At 46.0% G+C, this 20,889-nt stretch overlaps 1 protein-coding gene across 9 annotated transcripts in view; it reads left to right on the forward strand.

Moving 5' to 3' along the window:
• Window positions 1-9,393, forward strand: part of ARHGEF10L (Rho guanine nucleotide exchange factor 10 like) — a 972,373-nt gene extending 962,980 nt beyond the window's left edge. For all 9 annotated transcript variants that reach the window (XM_069610308.1, XM_069610311.1, XM_069610312.1 and 6 more), the window contains 2 exons: window positions 5,428-5,550; window positions 6,844-9,393. In XM_069610308.1, coding sequence (XP_069466409.1) covers window positions 5,428-5,550; window positions 6,844-7,370 — 650 coding nt within the window. In that variant the 3' untranslated portion in view covers window positions 7,371-9,393. The remainder of the gene's footprint in view (window positions 1-5,427; window positions 5,551-6,843) is intronic.
• The last annotated feature ends 11,496 nt before the right edge of the window (window positions 9,394-20,889 follow it).

Consider the following 20,889-nt stretch of genomic DNA (forward strand, 5'->3'; position numbering starts at 1 on the left):
GTCCCTTTGACCGATATCCCCAGGAAGGATAACAGCAAGGTGCCTGCCAGCCTTACGGACTACATAGCAGTGATGTGAGGAAATGATGATGATGGATGCTCTGATCCATCATTTCAAGAAGAGCAGCTCTGAGCAATAGTTGTGAATGTTAATGATTGTTCATATTTCAATGTGATTTATGGTGAAGGAGGAATGTTATAACGTCATGCCGCAGAGTGTGTTTGGCACGCGCGAGCGTGAATTGAGTTTAGAATAAATAACTGTCCTCCAGTTGCACCCAAGTTTGCCTGTGAGGGTGTTCTTATTTTCTAGGGGTTCTCTCAGCAGACCCCCTCCCAACAACCCGGAGCTGTTCTAAACAGGCACAGTAGGAACGCCAAATCACCAAATTGCTATGGTAGCGGAAATTATAACCTACAACTGATTACAACAAAAGACATTGCATCCCCTTATCTTTTACAGGGTGTGTCACACAGTGCTTAGTTTGTGAAAATAAAGACAAAAGTTCTAGGGCCCAAATACCTTCTAGAATGTCTGTGACACCCTCCCTACCACTGTTGCCACCCTCCACAGCTGCTCACGAGTGTCATGTTTGGGAATAAAACTGAAACTTGCATTGGCTCATTGTGGTTGGTGGATGCACTGGCTATGGCAGAGGTGCGGTTTACAAATACCAATCAAGATAAAAGCACAAAACATACTAGTGGTACACAGGTTTAAGTGCTTCATTAACACATCATCATAGTTTGGTCGGGTCCTCTAGGTGGCAAGTGGAACGTATTGCCTGTCTAGTCACAGAAAAGGTATGAATAAATAGAGGCAACATTATTATTGAACTGATGAACTTTCCAGTCAGCCTTTACAGCAAGTTGTTCTCCTGTACACTGGCACTCAGGAAGGCGTTCTTCCTCAGCAGTGGCCGTTTCCCTGGCATTGACTTGTGTTGGAGCTGCGAGCTGTCCTTTTCTTGTCATGCCACACTGCTGTGGTACTGCTGCCAATTATTACAGTTATGGCTTCGCACCAAAGTCATAAAGGGTGGCTGGAGCAGTACGAGGGCATGGCTGACACGGCTGCAAAGCAGTGCTGCCTTCCATCTCATTGTTATTCAGGAAAATGGATAACTACCACTGCTGCGCCAGCGTGGGCCATCACGTTCATGAATTACAATGAGCTGACCCCGGATGCAGGTGGCCAGTTCAGATTGTTGTGTGACTACTACAGACTCGCAGTTAAAATAATAAAGTGGCCAAAGCACTACATCGTAATCAAACTAAGTCTCGGACAAAAAGTGGTGTGGCGAAAACGCGAATCAGCTGCGCTTTGCAAAGGAAATGATATGATATGTCAAGGTGGCGGAAGTACAAGCAAAAACCTCCATTTCCAGTATGCCTCCTATAGGATTGCATAAACATACAAGCCTTACAGTCCATGCTGGCTCTATTTGTCGGCGTTAATATCCTGGCGGTAGAAATCCCAGTTGACTACATTGCTGTTTACCCCCTGTAATTCGGTGGGGGCAAAAAGAAGGGATATGATAGGTTATTTATAACACACTTAATCCCCAGAGGTTTCTAATCACAGACCCGGGGATCGAACCTGTGTTGCTCCGTGGCGTCTTGCGTCCAAGGCGAGCATGTTGCCCCTGAGCTATCCTCCCGGGACAAATGCTGGTTGGACTGCTGCTTGGGTAGGTGTATTCGGGCTTCCCCACAGCCCAAAAGCATATAACATGAGAGGAAACATTGCTACAGCTCATTCCATGCGCATGTCCCTAATTGTTAATAGCTCACGAGCTGCGATTTATGATTGGGTAAAGATGTGAATTAGCAATCTAAAAGTCTCCGGGTTATGGGCCTCTCCTTAATCAGTCTACCTTTATGGGGCTGGTAACCACTTCCACTACTGGTAACATAAGAATTTTCTTCACTTTTCCTTTGAATGGAGTTTCTGTGTAACAAGGAAAGCTTACCTAACTATTGACGTGCATTTTGGTCAATGCCCTTTACATCAGCGATGTACATGCATCTCGAACAAGCCCTGCCTTGACGAAGACCGGTAACAGGTCGAAACATGTGTTGGCACTTGGGCACTTGAAACTTCTCAACTCACACATGATTTTTTGAATATGGAATCCATTATTCAAACCCATTTCCAGAGTGACATACCATCTTTTATGGGAGAGTAAATCTAACTATTAAGACTGCCAACTCACATATTTACCCAATCAAAACAAATGTGCAGCTAATGAGCTATTAACAATTAGAGACATGTGCATGGATTGAGGTGTAGCATTTTTTTCTCTCGTAAGACAAAATGTTCCAGAGCTCAGAAATAAGTGTTAGGGTTCAGCCACATCAAGCAACCCTGCAATATTAGGCACGTGTGTCACAGGAAGTGATGTCATGTGACTTTGACCTTGAATACATCACTGACTGTAATATCCTCAACGTGTTTTATGCGTGGTTCATTCTAAGGTTTCAATCCACACTGTTGGAAATTAAGGCGAGTTACATTCTTAATTTCTTTCTGTATGTTTCCTACAAGTCACTTGCTGCCCTTGGTCTATTCATTATACATGGCAACATACCTCATATTTTCAAAGAACACCACCTAGTCCTGTTTTTTTCTTTGTGTTCATGGACTTATAGTTTTGCCCTTTCCATTATAAATCATGGACTGTGACCCAGAAGGCAAAAAAAGAACTGGCTTCCATGAACATCTCTCGAATGACCTAGGGCATGTTGGCATTTATAGTTTAGGTGCCATGAAGTCCAACATTACCTCTCTGCTGTTTATTGTGAGGAGCCTCAGGGCATCCTCACCTCTTTTGCCCTGGCATCCTCTGCTCAGGTGGCCACGAAAAGGCCATCGCTTTTGGATCCCAACCCTGGGTTCGGATATGCGAGGGAGGATCACCTGGGTGGAGGGAACTTGGGGAGAGGACGTCTTTGGGTGAGACGTGGTATCCTCTTTACCATGTCAAAGTAAACCTAACATTCCCCCTAGCTTTGTAGGCTATTATCAGACCTTGGCTCGTTATTCTGACCAAAATGACTCACAGACCTTTTATCATAAGACTGGGACTAGGAAGAAACAACTAGGAGTTATGCACACTCCCCTGCAATCACACCACTTTGGCAGTGGGACGAGGAAGAGGGCTCTTAAGGAGTTCCATTACAATAGCCAGGCATGTCCCACGTATCCGCTTCACCAAAGTCAGGGAATCGGTGTGGAGGATTTGCACCTGCAGCCTGTTAACAAGCTGCAGGTATACATGAGTGAGAGGGAGAGATGGTGTAGGGAGAAGGAGCTGGCAAAGAACGCGGCATGTAAGGAACCGGCTGAGGGAAGTCTGGACAGGCAGGAGTATTAGGGATATGCCAGGGCCAAGACTGGCCGTGAGAGGGTCAAGACGCCTGCTATTCTTACTCCCCAATGCTCACAACAGATGCTGTGGGGCACCAAAGCCTCCAAGGTGCTGCCGGGCACTCGGAGAGTGAGAGATGCTCTCAACAGCTCCTGCCGTGGAAGAGCAGGGCTGTGAACTGCCCGAGACTGCGAGCGCTGCTCACTAGGAAGCTCACAGGGAAGCAAAGCTAAGAAGAGAAAACTGAGAAGCCTGGAGGGCCGAACGCTTACGGTGAGTGTGGAAGGGGAACACTCACACCGGGGCGTTCCTGCGCTGAAAATACCAAAGTACCGGAATGCCCGAACAGACTGAATTGTAGTGTACATGTTCCAGAAGGTGAAATGCGATGCCGGTGAATAGCGAACAACTGCCCAGTATAAAAAGTACTTTGCAATGATCCCTATTGAATAACAAACTAAAGGATATATTGAGTATGTTTTGAATACAGCAACCAAGCAGAACAAGTGCTGAACTAGCACAAGCATTTATAAATGCAGTGCAAGCAAGATCAAGTGGAAGCATGAGGGTGAAAAGGGTGAAATTACCAGAGTGAATTGTATGAGATACAATTTGCGGCATTGCCAAAATTACTGTTAAGAAGAGTGCGACATAAGTATTGATCCAAGATACAAAAGTCCACAGGACTACAGGTTGAGAGAAGGAAACCTGTGTTGGCCAGAACTTGGAAAATACAGAAGTAGAGCAAAATGCACAGGGTTATCGGTTGCGTGACCTGTAGTGGGTGGACCGTGTGGTCTGACTACTGCGGCCAGACAGAATGGCCCTTTGAGAATGAGCAAGAAGTTGAGCTGATACTATTTTGAGAGACAGAAGATTTGAATTGAGTTTGGGGTTTTTGTCCACTGAATGAGCGTCTTGGGGGAAGTATCCCCCAAGACTTTATGAACTGCGTTAAATCTTGGGGAAATTAATCTTTTGCGAACTTTTGAACTGTGTTGAAAGCTTGGGGAAGGGAATCCAGAGGGCTTTGTACAACTATTTTGAATTTGAGAAAAGGGGAAGCTGAAAGAAGGCCAAGAAGCTGGGAGAATCTCACAACTTTACTTTTGAACACTATTTATTTTGTTGCTGGCAACCCTACACATTTTATAGATTTAGTTGTGAGGGCAAGTACAGGTTTTGCACACAGACCGACTTTTAATTTGAACTTATGGACACTGGCTGTCCTTAGATTTCTTTAGATATGGAAATCCCACCTTACCATAGGGCAAGTTAGACCTTACTCCATATTGATGTTAAAATAAATAAAGATGTCCGTAGAAAGGTGAGTCTGTTGCCTGTGTCTTACTTTCTGATGCCTTCACAGCATCCAAGTCCTTTTTTCTTCACTGTGATTTCTTTATGCACTGTATATGTATTATTAGCTTAGTCCATGTAGGCAGACAGCATATTTTCAAAAAAAATGTGTTGGTGTTCTTCATAATGAATACACTGTGCTCAAGATAAAGAGGAAGTATTTCTAAGTTCGGGGAGGCCACTCAGAGACCTGCACGTGTTCAAGAGCAAGTAAACGGAGCTCTTGGACATGTTTACTTTATATTTCTGACACTGTCCCTGCAACCTATGATGCAGGAATTGCAAGGGCAGTGCCAGGGGCACCAAGAGTGGAGTCAGGGGCAGCAGCTGCTCTCTCTGACAACCCTCAAATGACATCTCCCAGACACAGGCAAATGTTTGTTTTCTATGCATTTAAATGTGCATCCCATTTGTGAATTTGGGACGAGCATTGAAAACTGCAGAAATGCCCCCTTACTTGTGAAAATGTGTAAAGGGGCTCAAAAAGGACATTTGAGTAGGGTGTGCCTTTTTGGGTGCAAGTGATGAAATGTAGTAGCCAAAAAAAAAAGAGTTTGAGAATTGGCCACATACATCAAACCCACGCCAAGGGAACCTGGGCCATAAATGACCAAGCTGCTGTGTGCATCGCCCCCTTGTAGCATTGTTCTCATGCGTGTATGCGTCAATCTCATGCTCTAAATTTTGTCTCCTTAAAGGGCTGAAGACTGTCCGTGTCACCTGCTTACTGATCTGCCAGGGGCTGTTGTGGGTTGGCACTGACCAGGGCATCCTCGTAGTGTTGCCTGTACCTCGCCTGGAAGGGATTCCCAAGATCACAGGTAAGCATGCGGCCTGTCCTCATAGTATGATGGACATCCCTGCCTTTACTATGCGTAGAAGTTATGATTGCTCCTCATGCTGACCTACCAGGGGTGGCACAAGCATGCTTGCCAGTGCCTATTCTGAAGCTCTCAAATCCACGTCCCTGGCTTTGACTATGCTCGTCTCCAGACATGCGTTGTTACAGTCTATCCAGTATCTGTATCTCGCCTATGCTCTGTCCAGGTTCCTCCTAACTAACAAGATCCCTCCTATTCTGCTATATAGAAACCCAACTTGAATCTTTGCTTGGGTTCCTCAGTCCTAACCAGAAAGATCAGCGCGGCAGATTTGATTGCTCATTACAGGCCGGCCTAAGCTAATCCAAAGAACCGGATTGGCCTAGTGACCCATGTCTATCAGAAAAAACCTATGTTCCCATTAGCTGTGACAATGCACAGAATCCTCTGCGAGGTGACACAAGTTGCAGTTTCTGTCAATGTACCAGTAGGACCCAGAGTACTTTTTATGAAATAAGCGCTCCCTGAAATCACTGGCCCCCCCCTTAATTTTTAAATGGGAAATTGCACACAATGGATCATACTATGTCAAATAATTTAGCAACTGAGGAACCTTTCCAGCAGATTGAATACATTTGACACAATATATATATAACATGTTGCATGAAAAGATTTTGGTTTAACACATTTTACGTTTTTATCTCTGCCTCCATTTTTTCTCTTTTCTACCTTCTCTGTACTGCCCTATTTCTCCCCATCAATTTCTCCCTGCAATTTTTGTCTTCTAATTTTTGCATGAATTCTTGTCATACGTTCATCATTTTGACACTCTTCTTGTTCCTCCCTCTTTGCGCAAATACGTTTTCTTTCCCCCACCCTAATTATGCTAACCCATTTTCTTGTTCGCCTCTCCCCTTGGGCCTTTGTTTTGCCACACCCTCCTCTCTGTGCCCATCCCCACGGGTCTCGTTTGCCCCCTGCCCTCCATCCCAATGGGTCCCTTATTTCTTCAACCCTTCCCAAACCCCCATACGGTTCCTCTTCTCCCACACTTCCCCTCCATGCATGGTGGGCTTCATATTGCCCCTTCTCTATTCCCTCATGCGACTCTTGTCTTGGGCGCCATCTTGTATGCCATGTGGGATTCGTCTTTTCCTCTATCACTCTCAATTTCCCCCATGATTCTGTTCTTTCAAATCCTCCTCTCTTACCCTGATGTGTCCCCCAATTTCTTTTTTCTTTCGCTACTCCCATGGCTATATTCTCTATCCCTTTTCTCATCTTCTGATTTAGGTAAAGGGATGGTGTCGTTCAACGGCCACAGTGGTCCAGTGGAGTTCTTGGCTATGGGCGTAAGCACTCTGGCACCAGACGCCCTAAAGAGCAGTGAAGAAGATGAAGGTAACGGTGAGATGATGGGCAATGGCGAAGACAAGTCTTTTCGTGTGCCACAGGAATCGCCGCCAGAGACCACTGCACCCCGTGACTTGCGCCGTAAGGGGATCCGGCTACAGTATCGTCTGCGCTCAACTACTCACCTGCCAGGTCAGGTGCTCTCGGTCCGAGAGCCATCCCTCCCCAATGGAACATCCCTGGACCACAGTGAAGAGGATGGCTCCATCTACGAGATGGCTGATGATCCGGATGTCTGGGTCCGGTGTCGGCCATGCTCTCGTGACAGCTCCCGAAAAGAGATCACCTCGGTGGTGGTCATCTCTGGAGGTCCTGGCTACCGAAACTTTCATGCACCATGGCATCAGCCACCTGGCACAGCGGAGGACAGCACACTGCTCTTGTGGCAGGTCCCCTTGACTCTATAGCCCTGGCGGCTTGGCTCTCGACCTCTCTAGCCTGGTCAGATGATTGAACACGACTTGCCTGCGCTAGGTCACTGTGCCTCACAGTGCTGAAGGTGTGACCGCTCTTGCAATGTGTGCTGCTCTGGATCTGGCTGCACCCCTTAACCCATTTTGTCTCCCTAAAATGATGGTAGCCTCACCTGTCCACTTCTTCGTGGCTATCTGAACCCAACTGACAGAAAATGCTGCCTCTCTACCTGCCTAAATGATATTTATTTGGTAAGAGGAGTATCTCCCTGACAGAGCAAAATATCACCCGTATCGCTCATCCCCTGCTTGCTAGGAGGTGCAGTGGGCCAAGAGTTGCTTGAGTTTTGGGGGTGGGGGGGGGTCCGTGGCGGGAGTTTAGGGAGAATGACATGTTGGACGTGCCCTATTTCCCTAGTTGTGTCACCTTTCTTACTGCTCGTGTGCGATTGGCTGCCGGTTCTGTGATAGCACTCCCCTTAATTTCATCAGACGTCGCCATGCTCGTGACGTCATCAGCCACACTGACCTTCAACCGCCTTGCGTGGGACACTGCTCCATTGTTGGACAGTAAGATGTGCTGTTTAGCTATACTGGTCAGCCTTTCTCACGCCATCACTCATATTTCTGGTTCGCTTTTCTGTGTATTTGTTACTTCTTTCTTTTTGTTGGGCCTGTCCCTGCTTTACCCGTCAGTGTCTATCCCCCCCCCCCTGTTATGTACTTTCGGGTCTTCTTTTTGTTCCTTGTCTGAAATCCTCCTCGTATTGGTCATAAACTTGTTTTTTCCCGTTTCCGATACAATTTTGCAGAGCGGATATCCTTATGTGACCAGTGATGGAAGCGTGTCCTATTTTCCCTGCCTCCAACTTCCCATTGATCATCCAGCGTGATTAGTAGGGTGACACTACTCTCATGTTAAACAGCACTGCTGCATCCCACTTTTAATCCATCATCCAATGACATCTGCCGTTGTTCCCATGCCCCCTTGGCATCACCAAGGACAACACACATGTGCAACCACGCTTGCTGTACACACGCTTTGCGTTTCCTTACATAAGTGGTTGCAAGAAAGAGCAGGGGTGTAGGAAAGGCAGCACTTTTATTAGGCGCCTTGGGAGTCACTGGACGGTATTTGCGCCTCATTGGTACGCTCAACCCAGCTGCAATCAATATTCTGTTCTCCTATGTGCGCTCGAGCCATGAAAGTGGCGTTGCTTCAATGGATGAGCTGCGAAGCAGCGCCACAATCCTGGTGGACTCGGATGAGCTGGTGTTTAAGCGAACCCAGCGGGTGCATAGTTGCCAACATGATCCATACATTCTAATCTGTCGGTGCTTGCCTAGTTTTCTTTGCATTCTGGGACTTGTAGTTGGAGTTTTATAATGGAAAAAAAGATCCACAAGCCCCAGAATGCATATAAAACTCCAGGACTGGAAAGCACTTACAGATTGGAATGGATCATGTTGGCAACTACGCAGCATGCACAGCCCAGCCTGTTCACCAGGGAATGGAAGAACCAATTTCTTCTGAATGTGTGGGCTTAAACTAACTCTAAAGTTTGAGTGCCTGATCTGGCAGGAAAATGGTCAGAAATGCAGGCACAGTGTGGTGACTTTGAAACGCTAATTGGGTTGGGGGCAGTGTCTTTTGCATGTTCAGTACTCCAAGACATGTGACCATCTGTGTTATAGGTCTGCAGCCTTTCAGAGGCACCAGGCTATTAGGACATATCCCAATTTCTCCATACTCCATGTCAACACCTCTGTCTTGTGTTATCTCAGTATATGACGTATTTTTTTTGTTTAGGAATAATGGGACATTGTGGTGTGTTTGGTATTACTGCTGCCTCAGCTCCCTCACCCTATCCCCTTGTATGGGTTACTCCTCATCCCTGCCCCCCCATCTCTCCTTCTTGAGTGTACATAATATAAATTGTAAATGTATAAATGAGATTTGTATATATGGCACTGGTGAAGTGGCCGATAAATAATAAACCTTGGGGGTCAAAGAGTACCTGTTCTAATTGTAGTCCTGCACAGAAAACATGCCTGCTGGGTCTGGCATTACTGTTGACCACTCCTTGTGTGCTGGATGGGGCCATGGAGGACGTGCACGGTGCTGGGATTGTGCACAGGGTATCAGGTAATATTATCCCCATATATATGGTCGCCGTATATAATATCGCAGGGAAAAGGTCGTGGCAATATTATATGGGTGACCATATATATGGGGACAGAGGCAGCAAAACGGCAATTTTTTGGCGACATTTTTGCATGGCGATATTTTTGAGGGGACATTATTACATGGAACCGTACACAGTGAACCCTCCTCAGTGGCTGATCTTGCACTAAGACTGCAGTTGCATCCAGATGATGGTCAAAGACATTGATTGGTTACTTACCCAACAGAAGCACCGCTATTGGCCCTGCCTACTGAACAGGTTCAAGGCGTGTTCATATGTATTGTCCTGACTTGGTCAAGAGCCCCCACTAGTTCCTGACCTGGCATGAGAGGTACACACCCTGAATGTTATAACTTGGAAAAGAGAATGCACCTAGCATCTGAACCCGTTTAATTAATATTCATCTTTATCGTCCCAACTTTGCAGAAAGCAGACCCCAAAGTCCTTGAATTGCCTTGTGGTGCACCCATCCCTGTGACCCTAACTTATAAGAGAGCACGCACTAGTTTTTGAACTGGCTTCCAAACTACCCTGCCCTATCAACTTGACGAGGCAAACAGCATGTCCTGGCTTTGTATCTTGTATTTAGGGAACACTTGCAGTACAGAACTTGAGCCTGGTGACCCCATTATAGATCCATTTGTCAAGTTGGCCCCACTAGCACCGTTTGTACCCATGATGCTTTACAGAGTGCACATCAAACTGAACACGTGCCACGATTATTGAAATGTCATCAAGCATTTAATGGATCCAGGAAATGGCAGTATGCCATCGCCAGGTGCTCTGCAATTAGTAACAAAGAAGCCTTATTAATTCTCGACTTGGACAAATATGAATTGTGTGTTCTGCACCCCTAAGGGGCCAGTGAATGAGGCAGTTCTTAATTTGTTTGAATATAAGAGCCAGGGCCCAAATAGTTTCTAGCACGCATTTTACACATTGAGGTGGGCAACTCCCCACCCACTGTTGACACTACACATGGCTGCTCCATTCTGTGTCAACATATTTGTGGTTAAAGCTGCAACTTCCACCAGTTCATTGACGGTGATGGATCCACTGTGCGATTCACAGATATCAATCGACATAACATATTAGGTGTGCCTTGAAATAAACAAAATGTTTAAATGTTTCTTTAAAGCACATTATCGTTAACAGCGCCTTGGTGTAAAGCGCTCTATAAATAAACAAATCAATCAATCAATCAACATTTTGATCTGATCCCAGTAGTGGCAGGTGGAACATGTTACCCATGTATCAACAGAGAAAAAGAGTGTTGGGGATTTTGGCTAGTGACTGTCTTGTTATCAACCCACCCTGATGGTTATTACAGTAGAGAATTTGTAGCAATGTCATGCAGGCTGAATGGAGCAGTGTGCCGATGGACATGGCCAGTATCAGTGCCTAGCATTGTTACCATCCAACTCAATTGTTATTCATGAACATTGATAAATAGCCCTACCAACCTTGGTCATTAGGTTCATACAGAACAATGAGCTCACCCATGCAGAACTCTGGCCAGTGCACACAGCCAGCCTTGAAATTACAGTTCAAAGGGCAGAAGCTAAAACCAGCTCCTGGGTGTCAGGCATTGCTATGGGTAAACAGTACCGGGTAAACAGCGCACCACAATTCTAACTTCCACATGAGATGCAGAGTAACCTTTTGCCCAGTATGTATGATCCATTATGTTTAGATGTGTCCTTGTTTTCTTTATTAACATTTTCAAATACTCTAAATTCATGTCACATATGCATGTTTGTAAGGCACCACTTGGACTGGGGAGCCAAAAGTAGTTCCTGAAAGCTTTTGGTTTCAAGGTAACCAGGCTCTCCTAGGCTAGAGGTAGGAGCTAAATAGCTCCCAGCTATTTCAAACTTTGCACTGTTGTTGTTCTATTACTATGACTGACTACCATCTAAAATAATAAAGTTGCCAAAACACCACAAGATAAACAAGCTGGAATCAGCAATAAGTGCAGGGGATCAGACCTAAGGCTAGGGCTGAGCCCAGGCAAGCTCCACCACAAACTAAGCACTGCAAGTGACCCAGGAATCAAGAAATTAAGAAAACAAACACATAATAACAGTCTGCCATGAGCACTGGCCCAAGAGCACAGACACCATGCCATCAAGTGATGGGGGGAATGGGATATAGGACAGATGTACACAGGGGTCCCGGCTGGATTCAGTCCTGGCGCCTTTGACACCAGGCTCATGTAAAGAGATCGCAGTAACGCTTTATTTTGGTACAGGAGTGCTTCAGTCTCAAGAACTTGTCCACATGCTTTTATTCAGAAACACTTTCCATGAACATGCCATTGGGTGTGGTTCTCCAGGCCCAGGCTGCACGTGCAGATTCCAGGAGGGGCAGGGTGTGGCAAGCAATACAGAACTCGCGGGCATGGCCTCAGGAGCACAGCTATATAAGCTGTTCCATCTCCAACGCCAGCGCTTCGTGTTACTTTGCATCCTCATGCAACGTGACGCTCACTGCCTCTTGGACCAGTATACTCACCTTCTGGAAGGCAGCGTTGATCGTCTCATTGCATCTGCATACTCACCTTCTGAAAACCAGTGATCACCGTCTCATCGCACCTGCATGCTCACCTTCTGAGAACCAGCGCTCACCATCTCATCGCATCAGCATACTCACCTTCGGGAAAACCAGCAACCTGGATTCCGGCACCGCGCTCATCATCCAACGCCGCCCCTATCATCCACGGAGTCAGGTCCTGTAAAGAAGCAGAAAGACATGGTTATACAGTTAAAACTCAGCAGCGTGTGGGGTCGCGCCGCACTGGAACTATGCGCGCATCCTCAGAGACCACTCCCCTGTTGCCGGGCCATCGTGGGCTGGCTCTCTGCTCACTCCGGTTGCCATTTTCAGCTCCGCAACTGCTGCCAGGCCGCAACATCATCTATACGGGGAGAGAGCAAAAGAAAGATATTAAAGAAAGAGTGGACAACAATACTGGAATGGATAAAACAAACACAGCAAAAGTAGGCTGAAAGCAAAGTGGACTATACAAACAAAAACACTCACCTGGGGAGAAGTGGATTAGTCTCAGCTGGACTGGACTACCACACGCAGGGACCAGTGAAGGAACTCAATCCCAGTCAGACAAGCGTCCCTGCCAGAAGTAGCAGGACGGAGAGCTCATCAATAAAGATAAGCAGGTGAGCATTCTATGGGCAGTGCAACCTGTGGGAACTACACCCTGGGTGGAAGGGGTCTGGAAGGGGACTCAGATGGCAGATTGGCATACTTATGTCTCCTTTATGTTTACATAGGAGAAGTCTTGAGCAGCACCATCACAGTGACTGTACAAGTGCAGAGGGAGAAGCCAGATAAGGGCGAACTAATCCCTGGGAGGGCTGCAACTGTGCCACAAGGCCTCCGCAGACACCAGGTGAGTGTAACACAGTCGCAGTCTGAGAATACAGAATGATTGGTGCTCGACCATCGCTCATAGAAGCCTTTATTATGCACCAGAGCAGGAGCAGCAACTCTTCCCATTTGACTTCAACACTTGGGAACTCTTTGTGCGCTGGAAAGACCAACATCTTCGATTCCCTCTGAACCTACAGTTGAACAGCTGACTTCTCCACTGGCCATCACTGGTAAACCCATGGCATCTGGATTGTGAGTACCCTCACTGTGATATCAATCCAGGTCGATATGAAACTAAACACTATGGAACCTGGCCTCCAACTCGGCTACAGCTTATTCTGGGAGTTACCCATGCACAGGGCATTAAAGGGAACACAATATCCACTGCCACTGATTTTCTGACTGCAGGAGTGAGAAATACCATTACTTTGTACACTAAACCTACTGTGGGCCCGATTCTGAGCTTGGGTTAAAAGCAGTGTAGAAAGCCATTATTCTCCCATCCAGGTACATCACCACCATTTTGAGGTGGGTGGAAAGACTTGAGGGGAGATTTTGTGCTTTTGAGATGTAGAAGCTGCTAAAACCCCTCGTTGTAGGGGCAGCGTGTGCAGTAGTATTGCTGCAAGCATTTCTTAAGACTGCCACTATTATAATTCCCGAAAGTGCTCTTAAGCTTTCAGCAAATTAGAAAAGTGGTGCTGCAGCCTTGGAAATGCCTTAATTAACAAGGGGCAATGTGTGCATTAGATGTTAACGGCACCTCACAGGTGCCATATTTTAACTCCTGTTTTTTGACATGCGAAAGCAGGATTTTGCCAGGCTAATCCTCATACGGCCCCTGCCTTGCATTATTGATGTTTACCAGGGATGCCGTAAATGGGGCACATGCAAAAGCGGAGCTTTCATGTCCAAACACCACATTATTTCTTTGTCGGAATATGGAGCTTTTAAGAGAAGTGTTGTTCCTGCTTGGAACAAGACATGTGTTTTTTTCATATGGAACTCTGAATCAGGGCATGCAGCTGTCGTTTTAGGCCCAGTTCTAGATGCTGTACTCTGCTGTCTTTTCCTATCTGTATTTCTTTGCTAAAGTATATTTTTGCGTGGCATGTTTGTCTGACTTAATGATAATATGAGATTGGATGTATGTGCTACAATAAAAAGAGCACAGCCTAAGGGCCTGATTAGGAGGCTGGCCACGGTAGTTCATGTGCAAAATCTGCTAAACTGAAATGCAATGGGGTGCGCTTATGGAATGCATTACGGTAGCAGTGGTGTAACACAAAATGTGGGCCCCCCAACTGCAAGCCATGTTCAGGGCCCCCCGAGCTCTGCAGCAAATCACGGGTTACGCCTCACTCTGGCCCGGCTTAGATTACCACGCTTGCATATTACGCACGAACATGCTGCTTCAGGCGTACCCTGCTCACTGTTCTAGGTGAAGCATGTACATATGTGTTTTAATGCATTATACAGCACACGTTCTATGAAAAATTGGCTAAAAATCCAGAGCGTTTGCAATTGTTTTGTACGGTAACACCAGTCCAAAAATCCAATACATGCAAGTCACCAACGGTGCACATGAACATTAATGCTTTAATTAATTTACACTGGATGCAGTATTAGTAATCGACTCAGCCTTTTTTGGGCTGAATTGTCCTACGGTGAGGGACGTCATTTCACCAAAATGCCAGGGGTAGCAGAAGTGACAGCACATGATCCTTGACCTCTGATGACATCACAGGACATGATCAAAAAGACAAGGGTAGGCATGACTGTAAACCCTCATTCCATGGGAATGATTATATGTGAAGCAACAACATACATTTTGAATGTAATTAATTAATTTAATGCTTTGCTATAAAAAATGCCATGCCACAATGAAAACATGTTCAACTGGCTGCACATTATAGACCCAGTCTAGACACATAATAACATATTACAGTAAAGCATGGCAGGCCACATTTAGACATACCTAGAATAGTTGTACCAAAATGCCAGTTAAAGCAATGACCCTTATCATGGTTGTTTAATCACAGATACCCAGAAAAATATACAATGCCACAGTCAGAAACGGCTCGACTGGCAGCGCACAAATGCTAGTCTAGCCATGTAATTACACTTAGCAGGACTGCTTTATCAGAGATGCCCAGTTAAAAAAAGGCAAGCCAAACTAAGAAATGACTAGACTGGCTTCACCAAAATGCCTCGCTAGCTACTAATACCACACATCATGCCTGCTTAGTCTGGAGATGGATTGCCATTACGATTTATTGCACAATCCCTGCCCCACTGACACACATCCTCTCTCCCCCAAATGACTTCCACGTCCCTCTTCCTTGTCAAAGTGCTGATGTATGAAGCACCTTGCTTCATAGGTAAGTACTAGGACGAGGAAGAGTGGGGTTAGGAGTAATGAAGAATACAGGTAACTAAGCCAGGCATTACCTCCGTGCCCCACTACCTCATCCCAGTACTTGTGTATGAGACAAAGGGCCTCATTACGAGTTTGGCGGCAGCCATGGAGCTATTTGTAACGCTCACCTGATTCCCGTAGAGGCGCTGGTCTTGACTGGGCGTATACCGTATCTTCAAAGGTGATGTGTAACACACGGCTGGCTCTTTGGGCTGGACCTCTGTGCACTGTATGTCTGATTCGAAGGGTAAGATGTCTGCAGATAGAAAATATGGGATTAAGGAACTAGGTTATTGAATGTCTCTCTCTTCTTCCCTTTCTCTTCTCCTGTAGAACCCCAAAGGTTAACGCTCTCACCTTAGGTAAGTGAACGCCGTGCTCTCCATCTGCCTCGGGGCAGCGTGCTGTAACCAGTTTCTTCACTGGATAAGGGGAGCAGGCCTCTTGACTTCAGAGGACTGCTGTCCGTCGTTTACTGCACGAACGGTAAGTTTCGAGTAATTCTAATGTCTTTAAAGTCTTTAGTAATGATGTTTCTTGTTTTGCAGGGTTCCGGCGATGGCGGATGACGGGCTGAAGTGAGTTGAAGATGGAGCCCGTGTGATGAATAGAAGCGCCTGGAAGCACGTAAGTAAGCGCTTGTTGCCTGCTTCACGATGCGCTCTAACTGTCTTTTTATTTTACAGGTACAAGTTCGGAGCGGCTGCAGGGTGCCGGAATACCCACTGGGTTAGATGTGGAAAGGAGTAATGGCACGTGAGTATTAAAGTTCCCCAATGTCTTTAAACGCACCTTGTTTTGTCTTTCAGATGCGGGATGCAGCGCCGAAGGCCTCCGGAGCGTGCAAAGAGTTGGTAAGCTTTTGTCTTTCAGATGCCGGAATGCAGTGTGAAGACCTCTGGAGCGCACGAAGAGTAGGTAAGCCTTTGTCTTTCAGATGCCGGAATGCAGCGCGAGGCGTTGGTGACAGCCGATGGACCAGGTAAGTGAAGAGCTGTCACTGAAGACCGTAATGCTAACCTGTTCTTTCTTGTCTTTATAGGTGTTGCTGAAGACTGGATTCAGGATGGTAAGCCTTTTTCCTTAGGCCCAGGATCAGATGCAGAAGACACGATGAGCGTTCTGCTGCAGAGGATGCAGAATAACGCAAAGCAAGATTCATCCATCGGGTGTGGTTTAAATAGCCTCCTGTAGTGCTTAGGTGTCTCCTTCCACAGCCACGCCTAGGTAAGAAAAGAGTTCCTGCTTTCCAGAAGAGTTCCAGTGTTCTGAATCTAGGGAGTGGCTCTTGCCCCACCCAACGGGAAAAGTAGTTCCAAACAGAAGAGGATCAGAGGCTCAACTGGCAGGCAAGTAAGCAGCATGGTCTGCTGCAGGTAAGTCCACCCAAGCATTATGAGCCTGGCGCTTCCAGCGCTGGGACTGGGCATATTTATGAGCCTGGTGCCACTGGCGCCAGGACTGGGTCCAAAAGGTCCCAATTGGGACTGGTTGGCACTCGGAACCTGGGTTATGGATCTGCTTCCAAGGGAGTTGGGAAAACCCCTGACCTTTTGGAAGCAGAGATCATGACACTATTAGCTCCATGGCTGCTGCCAAACCGGGCTCCTTTACCGGGTTCCCAGAATGAAGAATTACCGGGCCATTCCGAGTTTGGAGGGTCTGGTAATTCCTCCCTCCGGGAACCTGGGCCCGGACCTTCCCCATTCCCATTTGAGCCCCATAGGGCTCAATGGGAATGGGAGAAGGAGTTAACAACGGGCCGATTACGACCAGCCCGTTGTTAGCTCCCTCTTCCCCTCGCAGAATCCGGTAATGACGCCTAGTTTTACCAGGCGTCCTTTCCAGGTCCCACGAGGGGACCTCGTAATTTTGCGGGACACGTTTAACGGGTCCGCCTCCATTAGCGGAGCTTGTTAACCCGTTCTGCGAAAATTGTAATGAGGCCCAAAGTGCCTCATACACAAGTACTGGGACGAGGAAGTATTGGACTGGAGTAATGAAGATTACCAATAAGTAATCATGGCATTAAACAAAAGCAGTGGCATAACACCATTGATCTGACTGGGCTTCAGTCGTCCCCCCACCCCCTGAAATTTTGGACTATGATGATCCGACCTGGCTGACCTACAAAGCCATTGCCGGACACAGTACAGGACACAGATGTTAAATGGCGCCTGTGTTTCAGCATTAACAAAGGCCCGGCAATTACTAACGTGAAGCATTTCACTGTTAGTTTTTAGGTCATTGAAATCATGATGTAGGTTTAGTACTTGCATGCAAGGGGAGTGATTGGAAGGGTAGGCAGGGAGTGGATAGGATACCGCTCATTCTCACAGCAGTCCATAAGTGGGTGCTTTCAGACTTAAAGGAGAGAGTTAACTGCTTGTAAAATTGAAGATGCACTAGAATAGTCTCATTAGATGAGAGGGGCAAACTTACTTGTCGGGGGGATTCAAGTTATTTACACATACTGATCAGACCATTCTAGTGCAGCTTCAATGTAACAAGCAATTAACTCTCCCCTTCACGTCCAAACCCAGACACTTAGGAACTGCTGTGAGAATGAGCTGTCTCCTGTCTTCCCAAGACTCCCCCCCACCCCCCTCAAACCCCTTCACTTCCAATCACTTCCTTGGCATACAAGTACTAACACTGCATCACGATTTCAATTACCTAAACATGTATGCAGATGATGGGGCTAACAATGAAGCACTTTACATTAATAATTGCCGGGCCTTTGATTCATTGTGCAGCCGTGGGCACCTTTTACTGTCTGTGCCCTGTTCGTCCTGCCACTGCTCTGTAGGTCACATGGGTCAAGTCAACATAACACTAAATTTCGGTTGGGCGTTGGAGGAGGCCTACAGCTCAATTTGCCCAATGGCGGTTGCGCCACTGGTGTTTCACAATATCACGCCCTGCTTTACCATCCCACTGCTCGGTCAGTTTTTTCAGGGCATTCTGTACATCTACTAGACAACACGACATTTTGTCTGTCTTGTATAAGTCAGCGGGACAAACCATTCATGAGACACACCAGTACAGGACAAAGGTAGCTGGCCCTCACACAACTCAGAAGAGATGGCATTCTTTGAAAATCCACAGGTGCCCAAACCAACCATCCGCCTGACCCAGCACATGTGTCACTGAAAGGACACAAACAAACAAGTCACCATGGCAACCCTTCGGGGAATACATGTATGTGATATAAGTGCATTTGCCACATGATGAGACCAATGGCGCTCTCTCACCCTTTAGCAGATTTATAAGAAGAACCCTCTCACTGATGGTTCTAAGTGATTACATCGAAATGAATTAGTCGGATACGATTTAATCGAATTTAGTTTTTCTTAAATTGATTTTGTCCGCAAATATATATAGGGGGAGACTCCCCGTAACCCCTAACCCACCCCCATCTAAATTATCACGATTACCAACGGAATCACATATATTTTCGACCAAATTCGATTAAATACATGTGTCTAATTCGTATTCGACACATTCTTCCACGATCTAATCTCCCTATCACACACTGACCAGGCATAGCACTTCACAATCGATGGCAATTATTATTGCAATACTGTACAGACTACTTTTTTGTATAAGAGGTTGGGTGCCCATACACAAAGCATTTATCATATTTATTCAACATTGCTGCAATGGTGTCACTAGAAGGGCCCCCAGCACAATGGGCTGAATGAAGTTACACTTCAAGGTGGTGGAAGTACAAGCAAAAACCTCCATTTCCAGTATGCCTCCTATAGGATTGCATAAACATACAAGCCTTACAGTCCATGCTGGCTCTATTTGCCGGCGTTAATATCCTGGCGGTAGAAATCCCAGTTGACTGCATTGCTGTTTACCCCCTGTAATTCGGTGGGGGCAAAAAGAAGGGATATGATAGGTTATTTATAACACACTTAATACCCAGAGGTTTCTAAACTCGGACCGGGATCGAACCGGTGTTGCTCCATGTCGTCTTGCTTCCAAGGCGAGCACATTGCCCCTGAGCTATCCTCCCGAGACTTGCTGGTAGGAGTCTAATGCAAGAGTGGAATGCAAAGGGCAGCTGCCCTGTAAAGTAAATGAATAAGTCACAAATGGCAACAACACCTGCAGCATTTTTACCCTCGGCGATATAAAGGCGATATGTTCGCATTCATTGTCTGATAAGGGTTTGTTTCTGTTGCAAGCTTGTGTTACTTGCTTTTAGTTCGCCTTGACTGATTTTAGTTTTCCGCCAGTGAATACCAGGACCATTTATGTATCCTTTCAATCAATATTGCAACTCGATGCATGCCACTTCTTCCTCTTTCTCTTTGATCTCATCGCACACAGAGTCATTTTGTCATCCTTGCATTTTTCATAGACAGTTCATCAATTATTGAATCTTTACAAGATAATGCTGGCGGCAAAGTTAGATTTCTTGTACAATCATTTCCTTGCTAATGCAAAAATGGAAGCTATATCTATTTTTTTTTTAATTTCAGCCAAAAAACATTACATACATAGTAAAAACATGTCTCTTTTCAGGCTGGTGGCTTTCATCGGTACACATTGGCACCAACGTCATAGGATTTTCCATAAGAATGTTCTTTAACTCCCACAAAGTTGCAGCCAGTTCAGAAACAGAGCATCGCAGAGCATCCAAGAACAGAATAGAAAAGGCTTAAGCAGTGTAGGACCTAGGAAGATCAAACTCCACCTTTTATAAGTAACGTTGACATTGGATGCAGTATTAGTAATCGACTCAGCCTTTTTTGGGCTGAATTGTCCTATGGTGAGCGACGTCATTTCACCAAAATGCCAGGGGTAGCAGAAGTGACAGCACATGATCCTTGACCTCTGATGACATCACAGGACGTGATCAAAAGGACAAGGGTAGGCATGGCTGTAAACCCTCATTCCATGGGAATGATTATATGTGAAGCAACAACATACATTTTGAATGAAAATAAAGAGGAATGCGATTTATTTCATTTTTAGTTATGTTTATATAGCCGTGTTACTCTAGCTTTGGCACAACAAAGTAAAAAAAAAAACAGATGAACAAATACACAATTACCCAAACCATACAGCATACAGAAAGTGTGCAGAAAGTGCCTCGCCCAAGACCGGGGAGGAGAAATATAAAAAAGGATTTCAAAGAAATATGAACAACTTATGCTTCCTATTAATTGAGGATAAAGGAAGAATTTCCCAATTGCTTTAGTAAAACAAAACACACGCCCACTTGGCATCCGAGAAAGGCCTGCCCAGATCTGCCTCCCACTTAGATCGTACTCCTAGGCTTGGGGTGTTCTGTCTGTCTAGGAGTAGTTCATGGAGTCTGGACATAGCATATGCAATTTCCCACCCTCTGACATGTCATACATTGCTTCTAGCCCAGTATCTCCTTTTAGACCCTTGCGGAGTGCCGGCCACCATTGCTCCAGCGAGCGCATCAGACCCAAGTATAACAGGAACTGTCCTCTGTATTTGTGAGACTGTTCTGCTATCGTGGCAAGATCTGTCA

Source organism: Ambystoma mexicanum, chromosome 8 (assembly GCF_040938575.1).
Source record: "Ambystoma mexicanum isolate Mex_15411 chromosome 8, UKY_AmexF1_1, whole genome shotgun sequence".
NCBI lineage: Eukaryota > Metazoa > Chordata > Amphibia > Caudata > Ambystomatidae > Ambystoma > Ambystoma mexicanum.